The sequence below is a fragment of the Bison bison genome, unplaced genomic scaffold (genome assembly GCF_000754665.1).
Source record: "Bison bison bison isolate TAMUID 2011002044 unplaced genomic scaffold, Bison_UMD1.0 scf7180017864318, whole genome shotgun sequence".
NCBI classification, from domain to species: Eukaryota; Metazoa; Chordata; class Mammalia; order Artiodactyla; family Bovidae; genus Bison; species Bison bison.
This window is the reverse complement of record NW_011494890.1, coordinates 1,608,883-1,628,443: the sequence shown is the minus strand read 5'-3', so window position 1 is coordinate 1,628,443 and position 19,561 is coordinate 1,608,883. Positions and strand designations below refer to the sequence as shown.

Below are 19,561 nucleotides of genomic sequence, written 5' to 3'. Positions count from 1 at the left end.
CCAATGAAGAGGTTCTGTCCACAAAAGCAACGTCTGCCTTCCGTCTGATCTGTGTAAACGCCCCCTACTCGCATCCCTCACCGCCGCCCCCCAAGCCCGGGGACTAGAGAGCTGGGCCTCTACAGAGCAGGGTCTAAGACTCGCCCTCCCCGCCACGGGGTGTCAGGGCGCAGGGCAACAAGCAGACACGAGAGGAAGAAGCAGAGACCCCAGCAGCAGAGGGGAAGTGGCCCACGCGACCCACGAAGGGGCTGCGGCAGGTGGGTCGGGCTGGCGAGAGTCCGCTAGACCCTCAGTGCCATTCTTTCCGGAAGGGGGAAGCCCATGGCGTTGTTGCCCTGGTGCTCGGACTGGAGGGTCTGCCGCGCGCGTGATACGACTGAGGGTGCTTCGCCGCCCGCGCCGCGAGGCCGGCGCCCCGGGGGCGTGGCCGAGGCGAAGCCCCGCCTCAGGCTCTCCCCCTAGGAGCGCGAGCCAGTCCTGAGCGGCGCCATCCCTTTCCCGGGTCATCGCCCCGCCCCTCTTCCGGCCCGCGAGCCCCCCGCGCGTCGCTTCTGGGCCGCGTTCGCTAGCTCTCGCGCGCTAGCCAGCCCGCCCTCTCAGCGCGCGCTTGGCAGCCCGACGACGCGGGAGCCTCACAAGCCTGACGAGGCTTGCAGCGCTCGTTCACTGAGCGCCTGTCCGCTAAGGCGGTACGTTCGGTTCCCGGCCCGGGGACTGTCGGGGTCGCCGAATTTGTGGCCCCAGAGCGGAGGCGGCGGCGGTGAGAGGACTGGGCCAGGAGGAGGCGGACATGGCGGGGCTCAGGGCAGCGGGAGGAGGGTGGTCCGGGCGCCCAGGAGGCCACGTCGAAGGCTCGCGGGCGGGCAGTGCGTGGGGGGACCGCGAGGAGTGATGGGTCAAACAGGCTTGCATCGGCTCTGGCCCGGCGCGAAGGAAGGGCTGGGAACTGAAGGGGGCGGTCCTCGAGGGTTTCCGCGAGACCCTCAGGGGCATCGCGACGGCGGAGACGCCGCCTAGAGGCTCCTGCCACGTTTCCACAGCGCGTTACCTTCCGCTCGGGGTGGGCGACAGCCTTCCTCGCGCGGCCGTGGGTTTTCTGGACCCGGAGACCCGGCTTGCTGTGTCGGGGTGGAGGGAGGTCGCGCCTGAGGGCAGTCGAGTTCTCGAACCCGGGCCTCCGAAGGCTGGAACCTGCCCGGGGACGACGGACCCTGCGCGACTGTTCGCGGGGGAGGAAGGGAACGGGGTTCGGGGCCCTGCCCCCTTAACTCGGGAAAATCCGCGATTGCAGAAGTTGGACGCGCTCGCGGGCGGTTCTTCCAGGAGTGGGTGGATACGTGGGGTGCCCCCTCACCTAGCGCTCCTCAAGAGCCCCGTGCCAGTGCCGGACCGCGGGCTGCTGGGGCATGAAAAGCCCACCTCCCAGCGCCGCGGGAATCCTGCCTCTCGGGGTCTGGAGCCCGCTTTGTGGCGCCGCGAGGCTGGTCCGAGGCTCCTCACCCGCCCCCCGCGGCTGGGATTCCCTCAACCTTGGGAAAGTCTGTCCGGAAAAATACTTGTTTCCAGAAACGGGCTCGACTCGCCTCTCGTTACAAGGGAGGGAAAAGTACAAAGTTATAAACTCCTGGCAGGCAGGGCTGGGTTTTCCTTGGGGTTCTCGGCCCGCCGCCGGGAGCCGAGGAGACTGTGGAACAAAGTAGAACTTGAGGAGCTGCCGCGGTGACTACGTCCCCGGATGACGTCACCATGCGAGATTTAAAATGGGAGCTTTTCGCTCCGAGTGTGGGTGGAGGGTTTGTGGCCCCTTACTCGAGATACTTCGCTTGCGTACCTCGGGTCTTCTGGGCCTTGCTGGGTTCTGCTTCCTGACTTTATAACTCTCCCCTCTGGGGGGTACCCTTCGGATCCTCCTGGAATACTGACCTGTGAGGGTGGGTTAAATTGTCAGCAAATCAGGCACTATTCCTTCAAAAGTGAAAAAAAAAAAAAAAAATTCCATATGACTCATCTTGTGTTACAACCCAAAGCCACCACTAAGTGGTTCTTTCCTTCCTTTCTTCCTTTTATTTTCTGATGTGAAACAGAGGGCCGAGGAGGGGTGGAGGGGGGCAGGAAAGGAAAACAAAACCCCACACTCAGATATGTAGAGCGGAGTTGGCAAATTGAATGAAGAAAATGAGTTAGTTGGGGATGGAGTATATTTCTTTAGCGTGATTCCTTGTTTTCTTTGGTGGGGTGGAGGCTGATGTAGTTCCATCAGCAAGTTTCATCCCAAAGCATATATTAAATTGCAGTGGGTTTTCTTTTCTATCATAACGTGGTGGAGTATAAATACAGCTTTATATGTGGAAATGGCTGACGTTTTTTTCAACAGGAGGCTGCACAGCAGTTGCAGAGGGCTGGGGTTGTGTGCTGCTGGCCATAGAAGAAACCCATTCTAGGGTTCCAGGAGGAATGTTTGGGTGTCTTCCCATCTAGGATCAGGGTAGCTATGGCTGCCAGCATACTTCTCAAATACCATACAGAATTTATTTCACACTGATGTCCCTTGTTTGAATTTGCACAAGGAGGAAAGGAATCATACTATGAAGACAGACTTTAAGAGGAAGTTTGGGAAAAGAAAAAGGAAGCTAACAGAATCAGCTTTAGTTTTTAAATCTGAAAGAACTATAGGCTAGGTTAGTCAGTTTTTACACCAGACATAGCAGAGGCTGTATGTCTTTAATAATTGGCTCTGAAAAGGTGGTGTTGCTTAGTAAATGCAGCATCTGATAACTCCAAGTTACTTACAGCAGCCAAATGAATGAGCTCATCGGGTAAAGACAGAATATACATTGAAACAATCCCAGTACAAGAAAGATACCCAGTACAAGGTTTTTGCTTTTATGGATTAATCAAATCAGATCTGACGTTTAAAAAGAATCCTTCTTGAGGCAGTTCCAAAATGCAGCTGAATGTCTAATTATTCCTTTTAGTTTGGTTTTCCATGAATGATCCTGAATTTCCACTTTCTTAAATATGCTTTGATAGAGCTGGGTTTTTTGGTCATATTTACCTATGTCTCTGGTCCTGAAAGAATACTTAGAGAAGCTCGATGGTGGATCTTTGTGTATGACAGGTTTGTTGAAATATAGTTCACACACTCTATAATCCACACATTTAAAATGTACAGTTCATTGGTATTAGTATATTCACTAAGTTGTAGAACCATCACCACAGTCAATTTTAGGACATTTTCATCATTTCAAAAGGCAGTCTTATACTCACTGACATCACTCCTCCCCCATTCTCCTACCCCTAGGCCACTAATCTATTTCCTGTTTATATAGATTTGCTTATTCTGGACATTTCATATAGTGTTATACAGTATTTGGTCTTTTGGCTTCTTTCCCTTAGCATAATGTATTCAAGTTTCATACATGTTGTAGCACCTACCAGTTTGTCATTTCTGTTGATGAATAATATTCCACATTTTATTTATGCATATATCGGTTGCTCCACATTTAGTTTGTTTCTGCTTTTTGGTTATTATGAATAATGTTTCTGCGGACATTTGTGTACAAGTTTTTGTGTGAACATATGGCTTCATTTTTCTTGGGTGTAGAGCTAGAAGTAGAATTGCTGGGTCATGTGGTAGCCCTATATATATGACCTTTTTAGGAACTGCTAAACTGTTTTCTATATTGGCTCTACAATACTGGATTTTAAAGTGGACTTTTTTATGTTTTAAAGTACAAGTTATTTCTTATAATTTTAAACTTGAATTATTATAGTTAAATATTTATGCATGTAGTAAAAGCTTATAGTGGTATCATTGTAGTACTTCTGAGTGATATCTCTGATTTTTATTTTAGCTAACAGGAACAACTTGGTGTGCTCTCTTTAGTGAACTCCTTACAAAGGTGATAAAATTCTTAAGCAGTATTTAATAATAAGGTCTTTATGGCATAAATTAGTGACTGTTCCTTGCTCCAGATATCAGCCAATGAAACACGAGATAAAATTGGCAGGAGGAAAGGGGGGCTGTAAAGGAGGTATATTTCACAGAGCTTTATCTTCAAATTTTGATGTTTCCACTTTTTTGAGAAAAACTATTTTATCTTTGCAGGAGAAAATGAAGAACGAAATTGCTGCTGTAGTCTTCTTTTTCACAAGACTAGTTCGAAAACATGATAAATTGAAAAAAGAAGCAGTCGAGAGGTTTGCTGAGAAATTGACCCTGATACTTCAAGAAAAATATAAAAATCACTGGTATCCGGAAAAACCATCAAAAGGACAAGCCTACAGGTAAAGGATTAGCTTGGACATTTGAATTGGACTGAGTGAAGGGGATGATCATCAGCTCCTCAAAGGGTTAGGGTTAGGGTTAGGAGCCAGAGGAGTGATGGTGTCCTGTCTATGTCTTTCACAGTTTAGCTGCATCATACCCAGCTCAGGAGTGGCTCATTTATTTTTTCCTTATTCACTTAAAAATACAAGCATTTGTTGTTGGGACTCCTACTGCCTGGACTTGGGATGCCAATCTGTAGACTCCTGGGAATTAGTTTTGTGGTCATAGTGTGACTCCTGAGTGTTTTTCTTTGTGTATCACAGGTAGTTGAGGATTTTCACAATTGTAGAGGACCCCTGAAACTATCACTTAGAAAAGGGCATGGTAAGAGCTGAGAGAAATGAGATCCTTGTATCTAAAAGTAAATTACATGCGACATATTAAAAGTTTTCTGGAAAATGAGAAATAAGATTATTAGAACACCTGATATGTTCTCGACACAGGAATGATTTCATTTGTACTGTGCATAATTCGTTGTAGTAGAAGCCAGTGTAACCATTTTATAGATGAAGGTAACTTACCTATGATTTGCAAATGGTAAATACTAGCTCTGGAATTTGAATTCAGGTCTAACTCACCCTAAATTCTTAGGAGCTTTCTGTTACACCACAGTCTGACCACTGCCTTGTCTCTGAGGGTGAAGGCAGTTCTCACTCCCAGCTGTCTTTTGTACTCCAGTTTATAAGTTGCATATACAGTTTAAAGAAGAGCAGACTCCTGTAAAACTTGTCCTGGCATGTTCTCTCTTTAGTGTTTATGTGACTACTTGGGAACCTGAGTTGAGAATGTTCTACTAAACTCAGCTGTCAAACTGTGTCCCATTTGTGGATGTGACCAAAAAATAAAAGTGGAACAGTTGTGACTGTCATGAATATAAATTCTTTTATTTATGCATATTGCTGCCCCTAAAGATTCCTCCACAAATCAGCACTTCACAGTAAAAAGAATTTTCTTCCAGTCACTGTGTTCTTGTCAAGTGTATGACTATTCAGTGTGCAAAGGAGGTAAAAATATGACTTGTTTAGTTTTCATTTGTGAAAAGCAAGGTAAGCATGTGATCTGTTGAAAAGAATCAAAGTAATTGATATATTTCTCTCTCATTTTTATCCAAAGAGGTTTCCTAGTATACTGGAAAATGTGAGTGAAAGTAGAGATGTGGATGTAATTCAAGTTATTGTTTTTTATCCTCTCACTTGATTCTCTCAGTTTTTTCCTGCATATCTTCATTTCTGATAAAGTGTACAGCTTTTGTGAATTAGAGCTCTTGAGGCTTTTTACACTGATGTAGTTGACATAGGACTAAGGCTTTTGGTAGTGCCAAGCCACTGTACTGTTACTGAAAAAGGAGACACTGTCAAATAAATGCTTAAAGATCAGACAGTGTACAATTTCATTTCCATTAATTTCAAAAACTTGAGGAAAAAAGTTAGCCAAACAGGATTAAATTGGCATGTAATCAGAACTATCATTATTGAGTCATTTTGAAGCCATCTTTGAAGTAGAAAACTATTAGAGTTAATAGTGGGTTGTTTTCTTTTATAAAAATTAGTAGACTATAGAATTAACCAAAGTTTTAGACTCTTCATAGAGTAGGTTGGAAGTGTTCTTTTTCTTCTAAAGTTTTTATATTAGTATGTTTCTCTGCAACATACACAAATAAGGGCAATTTGGCAACATTACCGAGATCTGTAAAAATATTCGTAGTCTTTGAAAACTGAGTCTCCTAAAATCTATTCTAGAATCATAATCAGAAATGCAGACAAATATGTATGAATATGGATATTTCTTACACTTTATAATTGCAAAAAATTGGAAAGCACTACACTGTCAAGTAAATGATAGACTATTTTTATGCAACTTTTAAAATCTTGTTTTTGAAGAGTGGCTAATGGGTAAGTAGTCACAGTATCTAGAGTGAAAAAAAAATAGCATAGAAATATGTATGGTATGCAAATTTTGTTGAAACAGTGTCTCTAAGCCTTTATATTTACATATTTTTTTTTAAGCTCAGAGCCTACATCTTCACTGTGTGTTAAAAAACACATACATGTATACATGTAAGATCTATCTCCTTACCCTTAACTGATTTTGATCCTGGGCACATGGGACTTTTGAATCAACCTACACAACATTAGAATCTATAACATAAGACCATCTCATAGAAAGGAACAAAGATTTTCTTACATGTTTTAAACTAGTTTTAAATTTTTACTCTGAATTTGCTAAATTGTTAATGGTGATGTTATGATAAATATAGGCCTAATTGGGTTGTTCAATAAGATGAACTTTGGCATCTGTTGTGGATCTGAACCCTGCATTCACTACTTTCTTGCCGGGTAATGTTGGGCAAGTTACTCAAACTCTCTCTGCCTCCTTTCTTTCTTGCAATGGAGAAAATAGTATGTAACTCACAGGATCAATGTGAAAATTTAAAGAGTTAATATAGACATACTTTGTTTTATTGTACTTTGCTTTATTTTATATCACAGATGTTGTTTTTATAAATTGAAGTTTTGTGCAAGCATGCATTGAGCAAGTCTATCAGCGCCACATTTGCAATTGCATTTGCTCACTTTGCGTCTCTGTCACATTTTGGTAAATCTTACAGTATTTCATACTTTTTTGTTATTATATTTGTTTCAGTGATCTGTAATAAGGGATCTTTGATGTTACTATTACAGAGACTCGATGAAGGCTCAGGTGATGGTTAGCATTTTTTAGCATAAAGCTATGTATATTGTGTTTTAGATGTAATGCTATTACACATTTAATAGACTACAGTGTAGTATAAATATAACTTTTATATACACTGAGAAATAAAAAATTTGTGACTGGCTTTATTGTGATACTTACTTTATTGCTCTGGTCTTTAACCAACCCACAATGTCTGAGGTATGGCCATACATACAAAGTATTTAGAAAACTTTCAAAAAGGGTTGTTATTATTATTACTTAGAAATATATATTAGCTATTATCTAATGAGAACTTTTTCACTGTTTTAAATGAAAATGGAAATTGACTAATTAAATGTAAACACATTATTCTCTTGATGTTACAGTATTATAGTTAGTAGTATTATCAATATTTGTCAATTAACTTATATTTTCTATATTTTAAAGCTTTGGGTCTGAAGAAGAAGTAAAATGATTTAATCTAAATTCACCTTGTAAATCGTGGGCTTCTCTGGTGGCTCAGATGGTAAAGAATCTGCCTGCAGTGCAGGAGACCCAGGTTCAATCCCTGGGATGGGAAGACCCCCTGGAGAAGGGAATAGCTACCCACTCCAGTATTTTTACCTGAAGAATCTCTTGAATAGAGGAACCTAGGGGCTACAGTCCATGGGGATCACAAAGAGTTGGACATGACTGAGAGACATAACACTTTTACTTTCATACTTTCACACTATAAATCAGGATTAGTACAAAAACCTGGATTCTCTTGGTTCATTTCTTAGCTGTAGGCAGTAAATACTTTCATTGTAACTAAAAATTTCTCTATGTAAGCAGGATACTTATTTTAAGAGGTATTTTTGCATTCATACTGAGAGCCATCTTTGAGCATTCTGTTAGGTAGCTGTGGTTGGTACTTCTTGAGTTAAAAGAAAAAATGGGACAGATGGGAATTCCCTGGTAGCCCAGTGGTTAGGACTCTGTGCTTTTACTGCTGTGGGCCCAGGTTTGATCCCTAGTCAGGGAACTAAGATCCTATAAACTGTGTGCTGGAACAGTCTTTATTGGTTTAGAATTTTTTCACTTTTTTGCTAACTAAAAAATAGGAAAACCCTTGAGTAACACAACTTAAATAAGCCAGTAACACTTTTGGATTATATTTTACTCTTAATACATGATAAAAATGGTTCTGTGTCCTTGACTGATTTGGTATTTAGAGAACAGTTATAGGTAAGGCAAAGGATACTCTTCTTAAGCAAAGTAATGACAGAGCAAAACTTGTCACAAAAATTTCTGAATATTGTTTAAAACATTAGTTGAGGTCTTTTTGTTAGCTGGAGATTTTGTTATACAGGAATTTGGCTAATTTTTGCATTCAAAGTTCTAAGTAATTTCATGCAACTTTCATACTCCTTGCTTGTTGAAGTACATGTGAGGTTGAGTAGTTACTATCTGAAATGAGGTAGAGCCAGTTCTGATTTCCCTGTGCTCATGCAGATGCCCTCTTCTTTCTACCAGGCTGGGTAGACAGCAGCATTGATGCTGCTGCTGTCTCTTTGCCTTTAGTTCAGATTTGTTAATCTATTTAGGATAGGTATTCCTGAGTTCTTTACCAGGGTTTTATTTTTTTTAATTCATGTTGGCAAATACTAGTAGATATAACTAAGTTTCTGATTTAAATTTTATTTAAAGCTATTAACATTACTCCACTTTTTTGTAGATGCATTCGTGTCAATAAGTTTCAGAGAGTTGATCCTGATGTCCTGAAAGCCTGTGAGAACAGCTGCATCTTGTACAGTGACCTGGGCTTGCCAAAGGAACTCACTCTATGGGTGGACCCATGTGAGGTGTGCTGTAGGTGAGTTCTTGAGTTTGGCAACTGAACTGATCACCATGCTGGAATTGATTTTTATGAAATTCTCTCAGGTACTGCCTATACACGTATCTTAATGGCCAGGAGCTGGTTGTTTGGCTTTCTCAGATGTGAATTTTGTAAACTAATCTTCTAGGAGGTGATAGTAAAAGACTGGTTACACTCCTGTTTTACAACTAAAGAAACTTAAGAAATGATAGAGTAGGGGTTTTTTTTTGAAGAGCTTTACCAAGTTTATTGTAGAATTTAGATACCTTGACTCCCCATAGGTCAGTTATTACCTTCTCGCATTTGATAGTGCCCTTTCCCCTCTTCAAACTAGGAAAGTTGCTAATCCCAAATAATACTGGATAATTACTTTTGGTTGGTCTCTGTTGCTGTTTGTTTCTACTCTTGCCTCTCCCCGCCCCCTGCCCCTTTTGGCTTTTAAGTGGCTGAGTGAACTTTCTGTGGTTTTATTTTCATAATGGAAATTATTTCTTGTTTCCTAATGAGCAGAATTGTAAAAGCTAGGTGTGTTAGGTATGAAGCTGAACTTCATTCACTTTAAAAGCATTCATTGTGGACCAGGCATTCTTAGTTGTGGAAATGAAAGTGACATTATTCTTTCAGGTAGTTCAAAGTGTAATAAGGGAGAAGAAAGAATAAGCAGATAACAACAGAGTGAAATTTATGCTATAATAGAAATATGTACAAGATGCCCTGGTTGGTGGCACAAAGGAGAAAGTTACTGCCTCACGGAAGACTGTAGTCACCCCTTGGTATATCAGTGAAGGATTAGTTCCAGGACACTCCTCACCACACACGCGCATACACAGCCAGAACTAAGATCCTTGGATGCCCACGTCCCTTATATAAAATAGTGCAGTATTTGCATATAACTTGTGTATAACCTCCCATTTACTTTAAATCATCTCTAGATTACTTATAATACCTAATACAATGTAAATGCTATGTAAATAGTTGCCTTAAATTGAAGAAGTTCAAGTTTTTCTTTTACGAACTTTCTAGATTTTTTTCCCCCCAATATTTTTGGTCTGTGGTTGGCTGAATGCACGGATGCAGAACCCATAGATACAGAGGACTGATTTTATTGAGTAGGTGATACTTGAGCTGAGTGGTGAAGGAGTTGCAGTTGACTGACTAGATGACAAAGTAGGAAAGATGTTTCCAGACAGGATGAACAGATGCATGGAACCCCCTGTGAGTGATTTCCTACAGCTGTTCCATTAGGGTTTTCTCTTTGGTTTAGAAGTACAGTTTACCCATTGATTGTAGTAGAGGTGCTTTTGATGTAACCCTAATATCTTCTAGAGGTGGTCATGGGCTGTGACTTGATCTTCATCAATGAAAGTGGTGACGAAGACATGCTGGATAAATACATGGTTGTTCTGCAACAATTTTCTGGACCACCCTGGGGCTGCTTGATGTAAGCTGGTGTCTTATGTAAGCTTATTGCTTTGGAAAACTGGAGGCAGGTAGATTTTCCAGTACTTATTTCTCATAAAAAGGAATAGCAGCAATTTTTGGTCTGAGAAGGTCAGACAGTTTTTAGAGTCTGGGACTAAGGACGGATTTACCTCAGGCCAGGGTCAGACTTTGTTTTGTAGACTTGGTCCACTGAATCCCTGCAGAAGACTTTTCAGTATACAAGAAATAGCTATCACAAAAATAACTATATTGAAATACTTACTTTTTTAAGGCCTATACTTTGATCCTGATTTACTCTTACTTCATGCACAGTTCTTTAAGTTGTATAGTTTTTTAAGCCATTAAGACTTACATGACATTTGAAGGGGGACTGTTCAAAATACAGTTGACTTTCCATATCTGAGGGTTCCATATCCACGCATTCAACCAACTTTAGTTCAAAAATATTTGAGGGGAAAAAATTAAAGATAAGTTCTAAAAAGCAAAACTTGAATTTGCCATGCTATGCAACTATTTACATAATATTCAAAGTATCTGCATAATATTTACATTGTATTAGATATGATAAGTAATCTGGAGATAGTTTAAAGTGTATGGGAGCGTGTGGGCAGGTTGTATGCAAATACCTTGCCATTTTATTTAAGGTACAATACTTGGGCAGCCATAGATTTTCACACTGGGAGAGGAGGGGGAGGGGATGGTCCTGGAACCAGTCCCCTAGGATACTGTTGTCATAAATTTACAAAAAAGTAATAGTCTAACATAGAAGTGGGAACAAAAAAGCAAGAGTTGAGCCAAATATATTATCACACTGTCAAATAAGGAATATTTAATACAACAGTCTTAAATCATAGGGGAAAGTTTCTGTATCCAAGGATGTTTAAGAAGTTGGTGAATTACATGAACATTATGGACATATTTATTTGAAATGCTTAAACCATATCTTGACACCTGAAGATGAGAGCTTTAGTTATGTGGACATTCTGTTTTAAAGTGAATACTTCATTATATGATAATACCAGATAATGAAAAATTACTGAGCTTTCTCATCTTGCTAGTATAAGAAAATCCTTGCATTGCCTTCTGTATGATCAAAATTTTGCCCCAAATTGACTATGATGTGAGTTTCTTCACAGTTAATAGAAATTATCTTTAGAATGTTCATTAAGTGATGATAGAAACCCCAGAGGAAACAAAGTGTTAGTAATTGGGTAGAGATGATTGCTATAAATTAATAAAGGAAATTGAGATATTTATTAGTGCTTTTGAATCCAAACTGGGAATATTCTGAAAATTAAAACTGATACAGCAGTTACATAGTTGAATAAATAATATGAGTCATTAAAAATAATAAATCATTGTATACTAAAGGCTGTGGTTGTAAAAAATAATTGAAATCTACTCAGAACATTATTCATAGAATTATTCCCTCAGGATAGATATTGGAAGAATGCAAAAGTGTTATATAGTTAGAAAGGTAATCACTTCGTGAAATACTTCAGATTATACTGAATAGAAAACAGATCTTTCCTATAAGGAGAAATCCTGCAAATAGCTGGCATGTTATTATCTACTCAGTAGTCTACACTTCTTTTTTGTTTGTAATTTCTGTAATCCTTTCTTTTCCTGATAAAGAGCATTAGATACTATTGATATTTTTCAAATTAACTCAGTTGGTCTTAATGTTTTAGCAGTGTGTTTAAATTTTAAATTGTAAAGTTTAAAACTTGTCCCTTACTAATTCTGAGGAATTAATTGCATGTTCTGCTATTACGGTAATATAGTAAGCTGTTTCACTTACCCTGAAGAGAGCCCTCATGCCAAAATACTACCAAGGGAAAAATGCAAAACCTAATTGAGCTCAAGTGTCAAAGAAATTTGAGTTAATAAAGCTGATCCTTCAGTCATTTAGATGTCTGCCCTTGGTTTAGGTTTCTGTTTCTACTGAGGTAGGGTTTTTTCTCAGATTTCCTGCCTTTCTGTTTTGCCTGAGTTGAAATTGTAGTTCGTGAATTCTGTGTTGTGAAGAACTCACCCAATTGTTCAGGCATTTTCTAAGAAGAAGAATCACCAGTTGAAGAACAACCACTATCCAACTATTTCTAGCTTCCTCATCCTGCAGATAAGAAACTAAGGCCTGGACAGACTGCATAACTTGTACCTGGTTACAGCTAGTACATGGCAGAGCAGAACCAAAAACATGTCTTGTGCTCTTTCCACCATCCTATAGCAGTTTATGAGACAGACTGAAAGAGAATAGAAAAAGGGAATTATATACTGTATTTAGATTGCATTTATGGCCCCATTCAGCCCATGAGAATAGAAGATAGCACAGCTAAAAGAAATAGAACTCACCTATGAGACTACTTGATTGCTATTTAAACTTTCATAGACTTTGTTGTAATTAGGCCTTTTACTTAATTGTTAATATCCTGATTCAGAAATAATTTGAGACGAGTTATCTTGAAATTAATTGACATCATAGTTAACCTTATTTTTCTTTTGAAGTCATTCTTACATTTTGTAAGCTTGGAATCATTTGTTTAACTTTAATTACATGTTGTGTAAGACTGCTTAACAGTTCATTTCCTTTGTCCTAACACTTCCTAGAAATTGTTTCATAGTGTTTATGATGTCTAATTTATTTGAATGGATTTGTCGGTTTCTTCTCTGTCCTCTCAATGAAAACTCCTAGTTTTACTGTGTATTATGCTATTTTCCCCTGATCGCAGAATTTTTTTTTCTAGTAACCAATAGCCAAAGTTAGATATCCTGACAGTTTTTCTTAGATCAAGGCTTTAAAAATGTTTTGGAAGAATAAAAACACTGCTTAAAAGAAGTGAACATTTATCATAGGAATCTCTGAAATCAGCAGTGTAATTCAAGAAAAATCCTTTTATTTTCCTCAACAGTAGCTATATTTTCTTTTTCTCTTTAACCTCAACAGTTCCCTCAGTTCTCATTTTTGTCAGTGTAGATACAGGAAACACAGGCCCCTTTTTTAATTTAATTGCAGTAATAGTAAATCCCATAAGAAATATCTAGTTGATTTTTGACTTGAATTACTATGATCTACAATATAGGGGTCAATTAAAAATTCATTAGAAAGTTTTACTGTATTAATGTAAATGTCCAGTACTTTAATGTATGGCCAATTTCAGTGGTGCATACAAAAATGTAATCAATGAATTTCTCTTGGGGCAGTAAAAAAGAAAATCGGAAAAGAGAATGAATGAGGTCACTTTTTTGATACGTTAATAGACTGGAAAACTGTCGCCTGCCTGTTGGCATGGAGCTGGGTTAACATACTATATATATAGAATCAAGTTCTGGGAGGGTTCCTTCTTGGCCTGGGACTGGTGGCATGTCCAGACCTGTTCAGTTGTTTTTATGGACATTTGTTGCTTTGTTGATACAACTTCAGGGTTTCTAAGTTTTTTGTTTTTGGATTTTTTTATTCTAAGGTATGGAGAGAAAAATAATGCATTCATTGTTGCCAGCTTTGAAAATGAGGATGAAAACAAGGATGAGATTTCCAAGAAAGTTACCAGGGCCCTTGATAAGGTTACCTCTGATTATCATTCAGGATCCTCCTCTTCAGATGAAGAAACATGTAAGGAAGTGGAAGTGAAACCGAATTCTGTGGCTGCGACCCCCAGCCCTGTGTACCAGGTAACCATGAAGTGGCTCCATACTGAAGGTCCTGAGCAGGGCTTGCAAGGTCATCCTGGGTAATTCTGCTCATATTGCCCAGGATTTCTGACTTGAGATTTTAGATCACAGTTCTTGCCTTTCCACACTAAGGGGAAGCTGTTTCATCTGAGATGAGAATAGGCATCCTGAGTCATTTTATCAAAGGTCTGCTTTACTATTCAATATGTAGGATAAATATATTTCAAAAAGAATAGGAAGAATCATGGAAATAAAACACTTCTGATGTTTTAAAATCCTTAGTGCTTTCAGAAACAGCTACTTTTTTTTTTTTGTAGCCTTTAACTCTTCCAATTTGTAACTTTAGGTTTAACTTTCATGTTCCTCCCTCCCTGTGGTTAAAGAGAAACATCAATAAATTTTTCTTTAGTTAATTTTTCATTCAAGCCAAAACAATATCTTTCTTTGCCTTAACATGTAAGAATCAGATAGCAAGCATGAAAGCTTTCCTGCTGGTTCGGTTGGTAAAGAATCTGCCTGCAATTCAGGAGACCCGGATTCGATCCCTGGGTTGGGAATATCCCCTGGAAAATGGAATAGCAACCCACTCCAGTATTCTTGCCCAGAGAATTATATGGACAGAGGAGCCTGGCAGGCTGTGGTCTATATGGTCACAAAGAGTGGGACACAACTGAGCAACTAACACATAGCAGTCAGACGTGTACTTTGTTCACTTATTTATTACTTATACCCCACATACCAAAGAACAGTTAATGTATTATAGATTGTAAAATTCTTAACAGTACTTTTCAACAGGAAATATTGTCAAGTAAAAAAAAAAAAAAATCTTTTGAGTTGAGCCTTATTCTGTACATGTACTTTTTCTGATTTTGAGTCTATTTTTAAATATACCTGTTTTTATTAAGTTGGGCTTAATTAGATATAATTAAACAGAACAGGTTTCTGGTATGGTTTGATTTGGCCTAAAATGAGAACTTAGATTTTAATGAGTAAGAAATCAGAGTATCATGAGTATTAGAGACTGAACCTTTAAAAAATTAACTTGAAACAGTATGTGCGTCCATGCTGAGTCACTTCAGTTGTGTCCGACTCTGCAGCCCTATAAACTGTAGCCCACCAGGCTCCTCTGTCCATGGGATTCTCCAGGCAAGAATATTGGAGAGGTTGCCATGCCCTTTTTCAGGGACTCTTCCCAACCCAGGGATTGTACCTACATCTCTTAACGTCTCCTACACTGGCAGACAGATTCTTTACCACTAGCGTCACCTGGAAAGCCAGAGTACAACAGTGACAGGTCCTCCGCTTCCCCAGCCACCAGTCTTGTGCCCTTGCATGAAGGTGTTCATTACCAGTTATTTTTGTATCCTTCCCAATAGAGTCCCTATATAGATAAGTAAACATAATATTTGTATTTCGGGGATCATTTTAAGACCACTGACATAAATATTTTGGACTTTTTTCCCTGTGTGATACATTATGTGCTACAAATTACCATTGTTAAATTACTTGCAATTCATTGAGATGTGTGGTAATTTGATCTCAGAATTTTATTTGTTGTTACTCAGTAAAGCAAGAATATGAATCCCAAATTGAACTTATTGCTACTAATTTTTACAAGTAAATTGACCTTTAATTTTTAGATTTTCTTTTAAAATTAAATTGTACTTGTTTTCCCCCTTGTTGAAAGACTACTGGGATAAAATTCTAACAGAAAAGCATAGAAATGGAAGTGTCTTTTATGTGCTTTTAAAATAAAACAGTTCTTTTTGACATTACATTCACTTTCACAAAACATTTCATAATGGAGAAGTATAGTTCAGCTCTTAACAGTCATTGTGTAGAAAGTTGGAGCAGATGGTCCACTTTAAGATCTTTTTTACCTGTCCATTTTTTTCATCTTGGATCTGGCTTTACCAAGAAGAACCTTAAAAAAAGAGGTTATCAAAGTATGGACAAAATAATTTCTAGCTTGGGGGTCTTTGTTCTCTGATAGGGGTCTGTGTTTTCTGAAAGGAACCTCCAAAGATAATTCTCCACTAAAAATGAAGATTATGTAATTTCTCCCCAAATTGGTCTATAGATTCACCTTGCTATCAAAATCCCAAAAGGCTTTTTTCTAGATAAAATTGAAAGAAAGGAGAATCAAGTCAGAGATCTCACACTAATATCAAGTCATTATGTTTATCAAGACAGTGTGTTAATGGTTTGTTGTTTACTCTCCAAGTTGTGTCCAACTCTTTTGTGACCCCATGGACTGTAGTCCACCAGGCTCCACTGTTCATGGGATTTCCCAGGCAAGAATAGTGGAGTGGGTTATGATTTCCTTCTCCAGGGCATCTTCCCCACCCAGGAATCAACCCGCCTCTCCTACACTGGCAGATGAATTCTTTACCACTGAACCACTAGGCAATCCCTGTGGTAATGGTTTAAAGATACACAAATATATTATTGGAACAGATAGTAGACTCCTTACGTACAAAATTTTTTTTAATAAGTGCCAAAGCAATTCAGTGGGGAAAATCTATAAGAACTGGTACTGAAACGATTGGATAATCCATTTATTTTTTAAAAAGTGACCCTAACTGCTACCTTATTCCATACATTAAAACAACAACAACAACAACTAATTTTAAATGGGTCACAGGCCTAAACATAAATACTAAATCTGACACTTGGAAGAAAACATAGGGAGATACCTTTATTATTTAGGATAGGCAAAGATTTCTTCCAAAAATGTTATTAAATTTGACCTCATCAAAATTAAAAATCTTTGCCCATCAAAAGAAACTGTAAAGAAAATGAATGGGCAGAAGTATAGGCTGGAACAAAATATTCTCAATACATATATTTGTCAAAGGACTTGTTTTCAGAATATACTTTAAAAATCAGTCCTATAAATCAACAATAAAAGACAAATGATCCAAATAACAACAGTGGGTATAAGATGTGAAAAAACACTTGTACAAAAGAAGTTATATAAATGGCCAGTAAGCAAATGAAAAAGGTGCTCAGCCTTATTTGTTATCAGGTAATTGTAAATTTAAGCCACAGTGAAACACTACTTTCAGAATGGCTAAAATTAAAACATCTGACAGTACCAAGTGCTGACAAGGATGTGAAGAAGCTGGATTCATAAACTGTTGATGAAAGTGTAAAAAATGGTACTGTCACTTTGAAAACTGCTTGGCACTTAAATATGCATCTGCCCTATAACCCAACAGTTCCACTCCTAAGTATTTTAACAAGAGAAATGAAAAGAACCATATCTACAAAGCCTCTTACTAGAATGTTTATAACAGTAAAAAAAACAAATATCCATTAACAAGTGAATGGGGGAAGATAGTCATATATTCATTTATACCATAGGATAATAACAATAAAACAGATTTCATAATAGACACAGTACGGAAGGACCTAAAAAACATTCTTTTGAGCAGAAGAATTTTGCCAGGGAATTCTTTAGTGGTCCAGTGGTTAAGGACTCTTGTTTTCACCGCCAAGGGCACAAGTTTGGTTCCTGGTAGGGAAACTAAGATCCCACAAGTCATGTGTTACAGCCCCCAAAAAAGAATATTGCTAGACACAAAAGAATATATACCTTCCATTTATATGGTGTTCACAAACAGGGAAAACTCAGTCTGTGATAGAAATTTGAACAGTGGTTGCTTGTGGGAATCATTGTTCCAGAATTGTGTCTACTTTTTGAGTTTTAAAAGCTTACCAGGACCCCAATGTAGAAAGAAATGAAAACATTCCACTTCACTATTGGTTTTTAGTATAGGTCAATTATTAGTTGGAACTATTAATAAATGTTTTCATTTCCCCATTGTAGGTAATCAAGAATTAACTGTGCATGCTAAGGTTATTCACTGCAGCATTGTTTTGTGTGCTTTTGTGCATTGTTGTTTTAAAAGACTGAAAGCAGCCGAAATGTCCTATCAACAAGATACCACTTGATTTAGTTATGGCATAGTCACTGCATTACTGTCTAGCTGTAGATTTATGGAAAAAGTCATTATATATATGAATGTCTCTGATATGTATTTGAGTATAGAAGCAGTATGCAGAATTGTGGATATTTAATGTGTATATTGATGTACACACAAGTATATTCATAGAATCTCTCTAAAGGTAATCAAAAAGTTGATTAGTGTCTGCTGCCTCTGAGAGGGTAGCTGGTAATCAGATAAAGAGAGACTTTTTTTTCCACTATATACAACTTCGTGCCTTTTGAATTTTCTATCCTGAATGTAGTGCTGATATACAGAATATAAATTTTTTAATCCCTATGCTAAGAGCAGATTAGAAATCAGAGAACTCTGAAACTCATAGTCACAGGGCACAGTATTCTGAGCAGAGAGGTCCAAGACTGCTGAAAACATTTTGCATAATGTGAACTTGATGTCCCACTTGACTTACAGCATAATCTAAGACTGTTGTTCCAAAATGCTAAACTGGCTACATTAGAATCACCTGCAGAGTGTCATCAAAATACCTGGCCTCTCTTCCTAAAATTTTGTTAATACTGTTCACTAGAACAGGACTGGGGCATGACATTTTTGTGTTTAAAAGCTTCATAGGTGACTCTTCAGCCAGCTTTGGACACCAGCGGTCTTAAACATGATGTGTCCTTACAGGCCTCTACTCATTCTGTGTTTTCATCTTTTCTGGTTGATACAGCCAGAGAATACCTGGTTTTCGAGGGGTGTGTTTGAGTTTATTAATTTTTGTTCATTTGAAAAATACTGATCACTTACTATATTTGAAGTTTTTAACATATTTAGACTTGACTGTAGGGAATGTCCCTTAGAGCTACTCTTTGGGTTGTGGGTGAGTGAGTTTGTTTTTTTATTGATTTACCATTTTCTTTTCCCTACAGATTTCGGAATTAATATTCCCACCTCTTCCAATGTGGCACCCGCTGCCCAGAAAAAAGCCAATAATGTATCGAGGGAATGGCAATCAAAGTCACTACCCTCCTCCCATTCCATTTGGTTATCCAAATCAGGGACGGAAGAATAAACCATATCGCCCCGTTCCAGTAACATGGGTACCTCCTCCTGGAATGCATTGTGACCGCAATCACTGGATTAATCCTCACATGTTAGCACCTCACTAGCTGCTTTTGTCTGTTGGTGTCATGTTGAGCGAAGGTAGAATAAGCCTGACTACACATTAAAAGTTCATACTTAAAGTAGTAAAGTTAGATGGGCTAAACCATCAAACTTATTTTTATAGAGAAGTTATTAAGAATAATCTTTTCTTAAAAATATATATGCACTTTAGATATATTGATATAGTTTGAGAAACTTTATAAAAGTTAGTCAAGTGCCTGAGTTTTTAATATTAAACTTGAGTATTTATATATTGTGCATCAGCTCTGTTGCTTATGAGAATACTGTAGGAGTGGATGATCTAGCACCTTTGAGCATTTACTTTATGGAAAGTATGTAAGTTATTTATACACATGGAAATCTATTTTATGTTGTTGTTTAGAAGAATTGCATAAAATCATGTAGTTGCAAATAAAAAGTAGTTTGAGGCATGACAATGTGTGCTTCTGTTCTGTGCATAAACAGAGA

The 19,561-nt window shown here is 38.5% G+C and overlaps 1 protein-coding gene across 2 annotated transcripts; it reads left to right on the top strand.

Moving 5' to 3' along the window:
* Positions 1 to 523: 523 nt before the first annotated feature.
* On the top strand, positions 524 to 19,524 carry BTG3 (BTG family, member 3). Of its 2 annotated transcripts, none has more exons than XM_010852956.1 (5): positions 524 to 692; positions 4,112 to 4,290; positions 8,724 to 8,861; positions 13,772 to 13,979; positions 18,859 to 19,524. In XM_010852956.1, the coding sequence occupies exons 2-5, from the start codon at positions 4,118 to 4,120 to the stop codon at positions 19,096 to 19,098; spliced, it is 759 nt and encodes a 252-aa protein (XP_010851258.1). In that variant the 5' UTR covers positions 524 to 692; positions 4,112 to 4,117; the 3' UTR covers positions 19,099 to 19,524. The 2 variants fall into 2 exon arrangements, with proteins under 2 accessions (XP_010851258.1, XP_010851259.1); XM_010852957.1 differs by having other exon boundaries at positions 540 to 763.
* Positions 19,525 to 19,561: the final 37 nt, after the last annotated feature.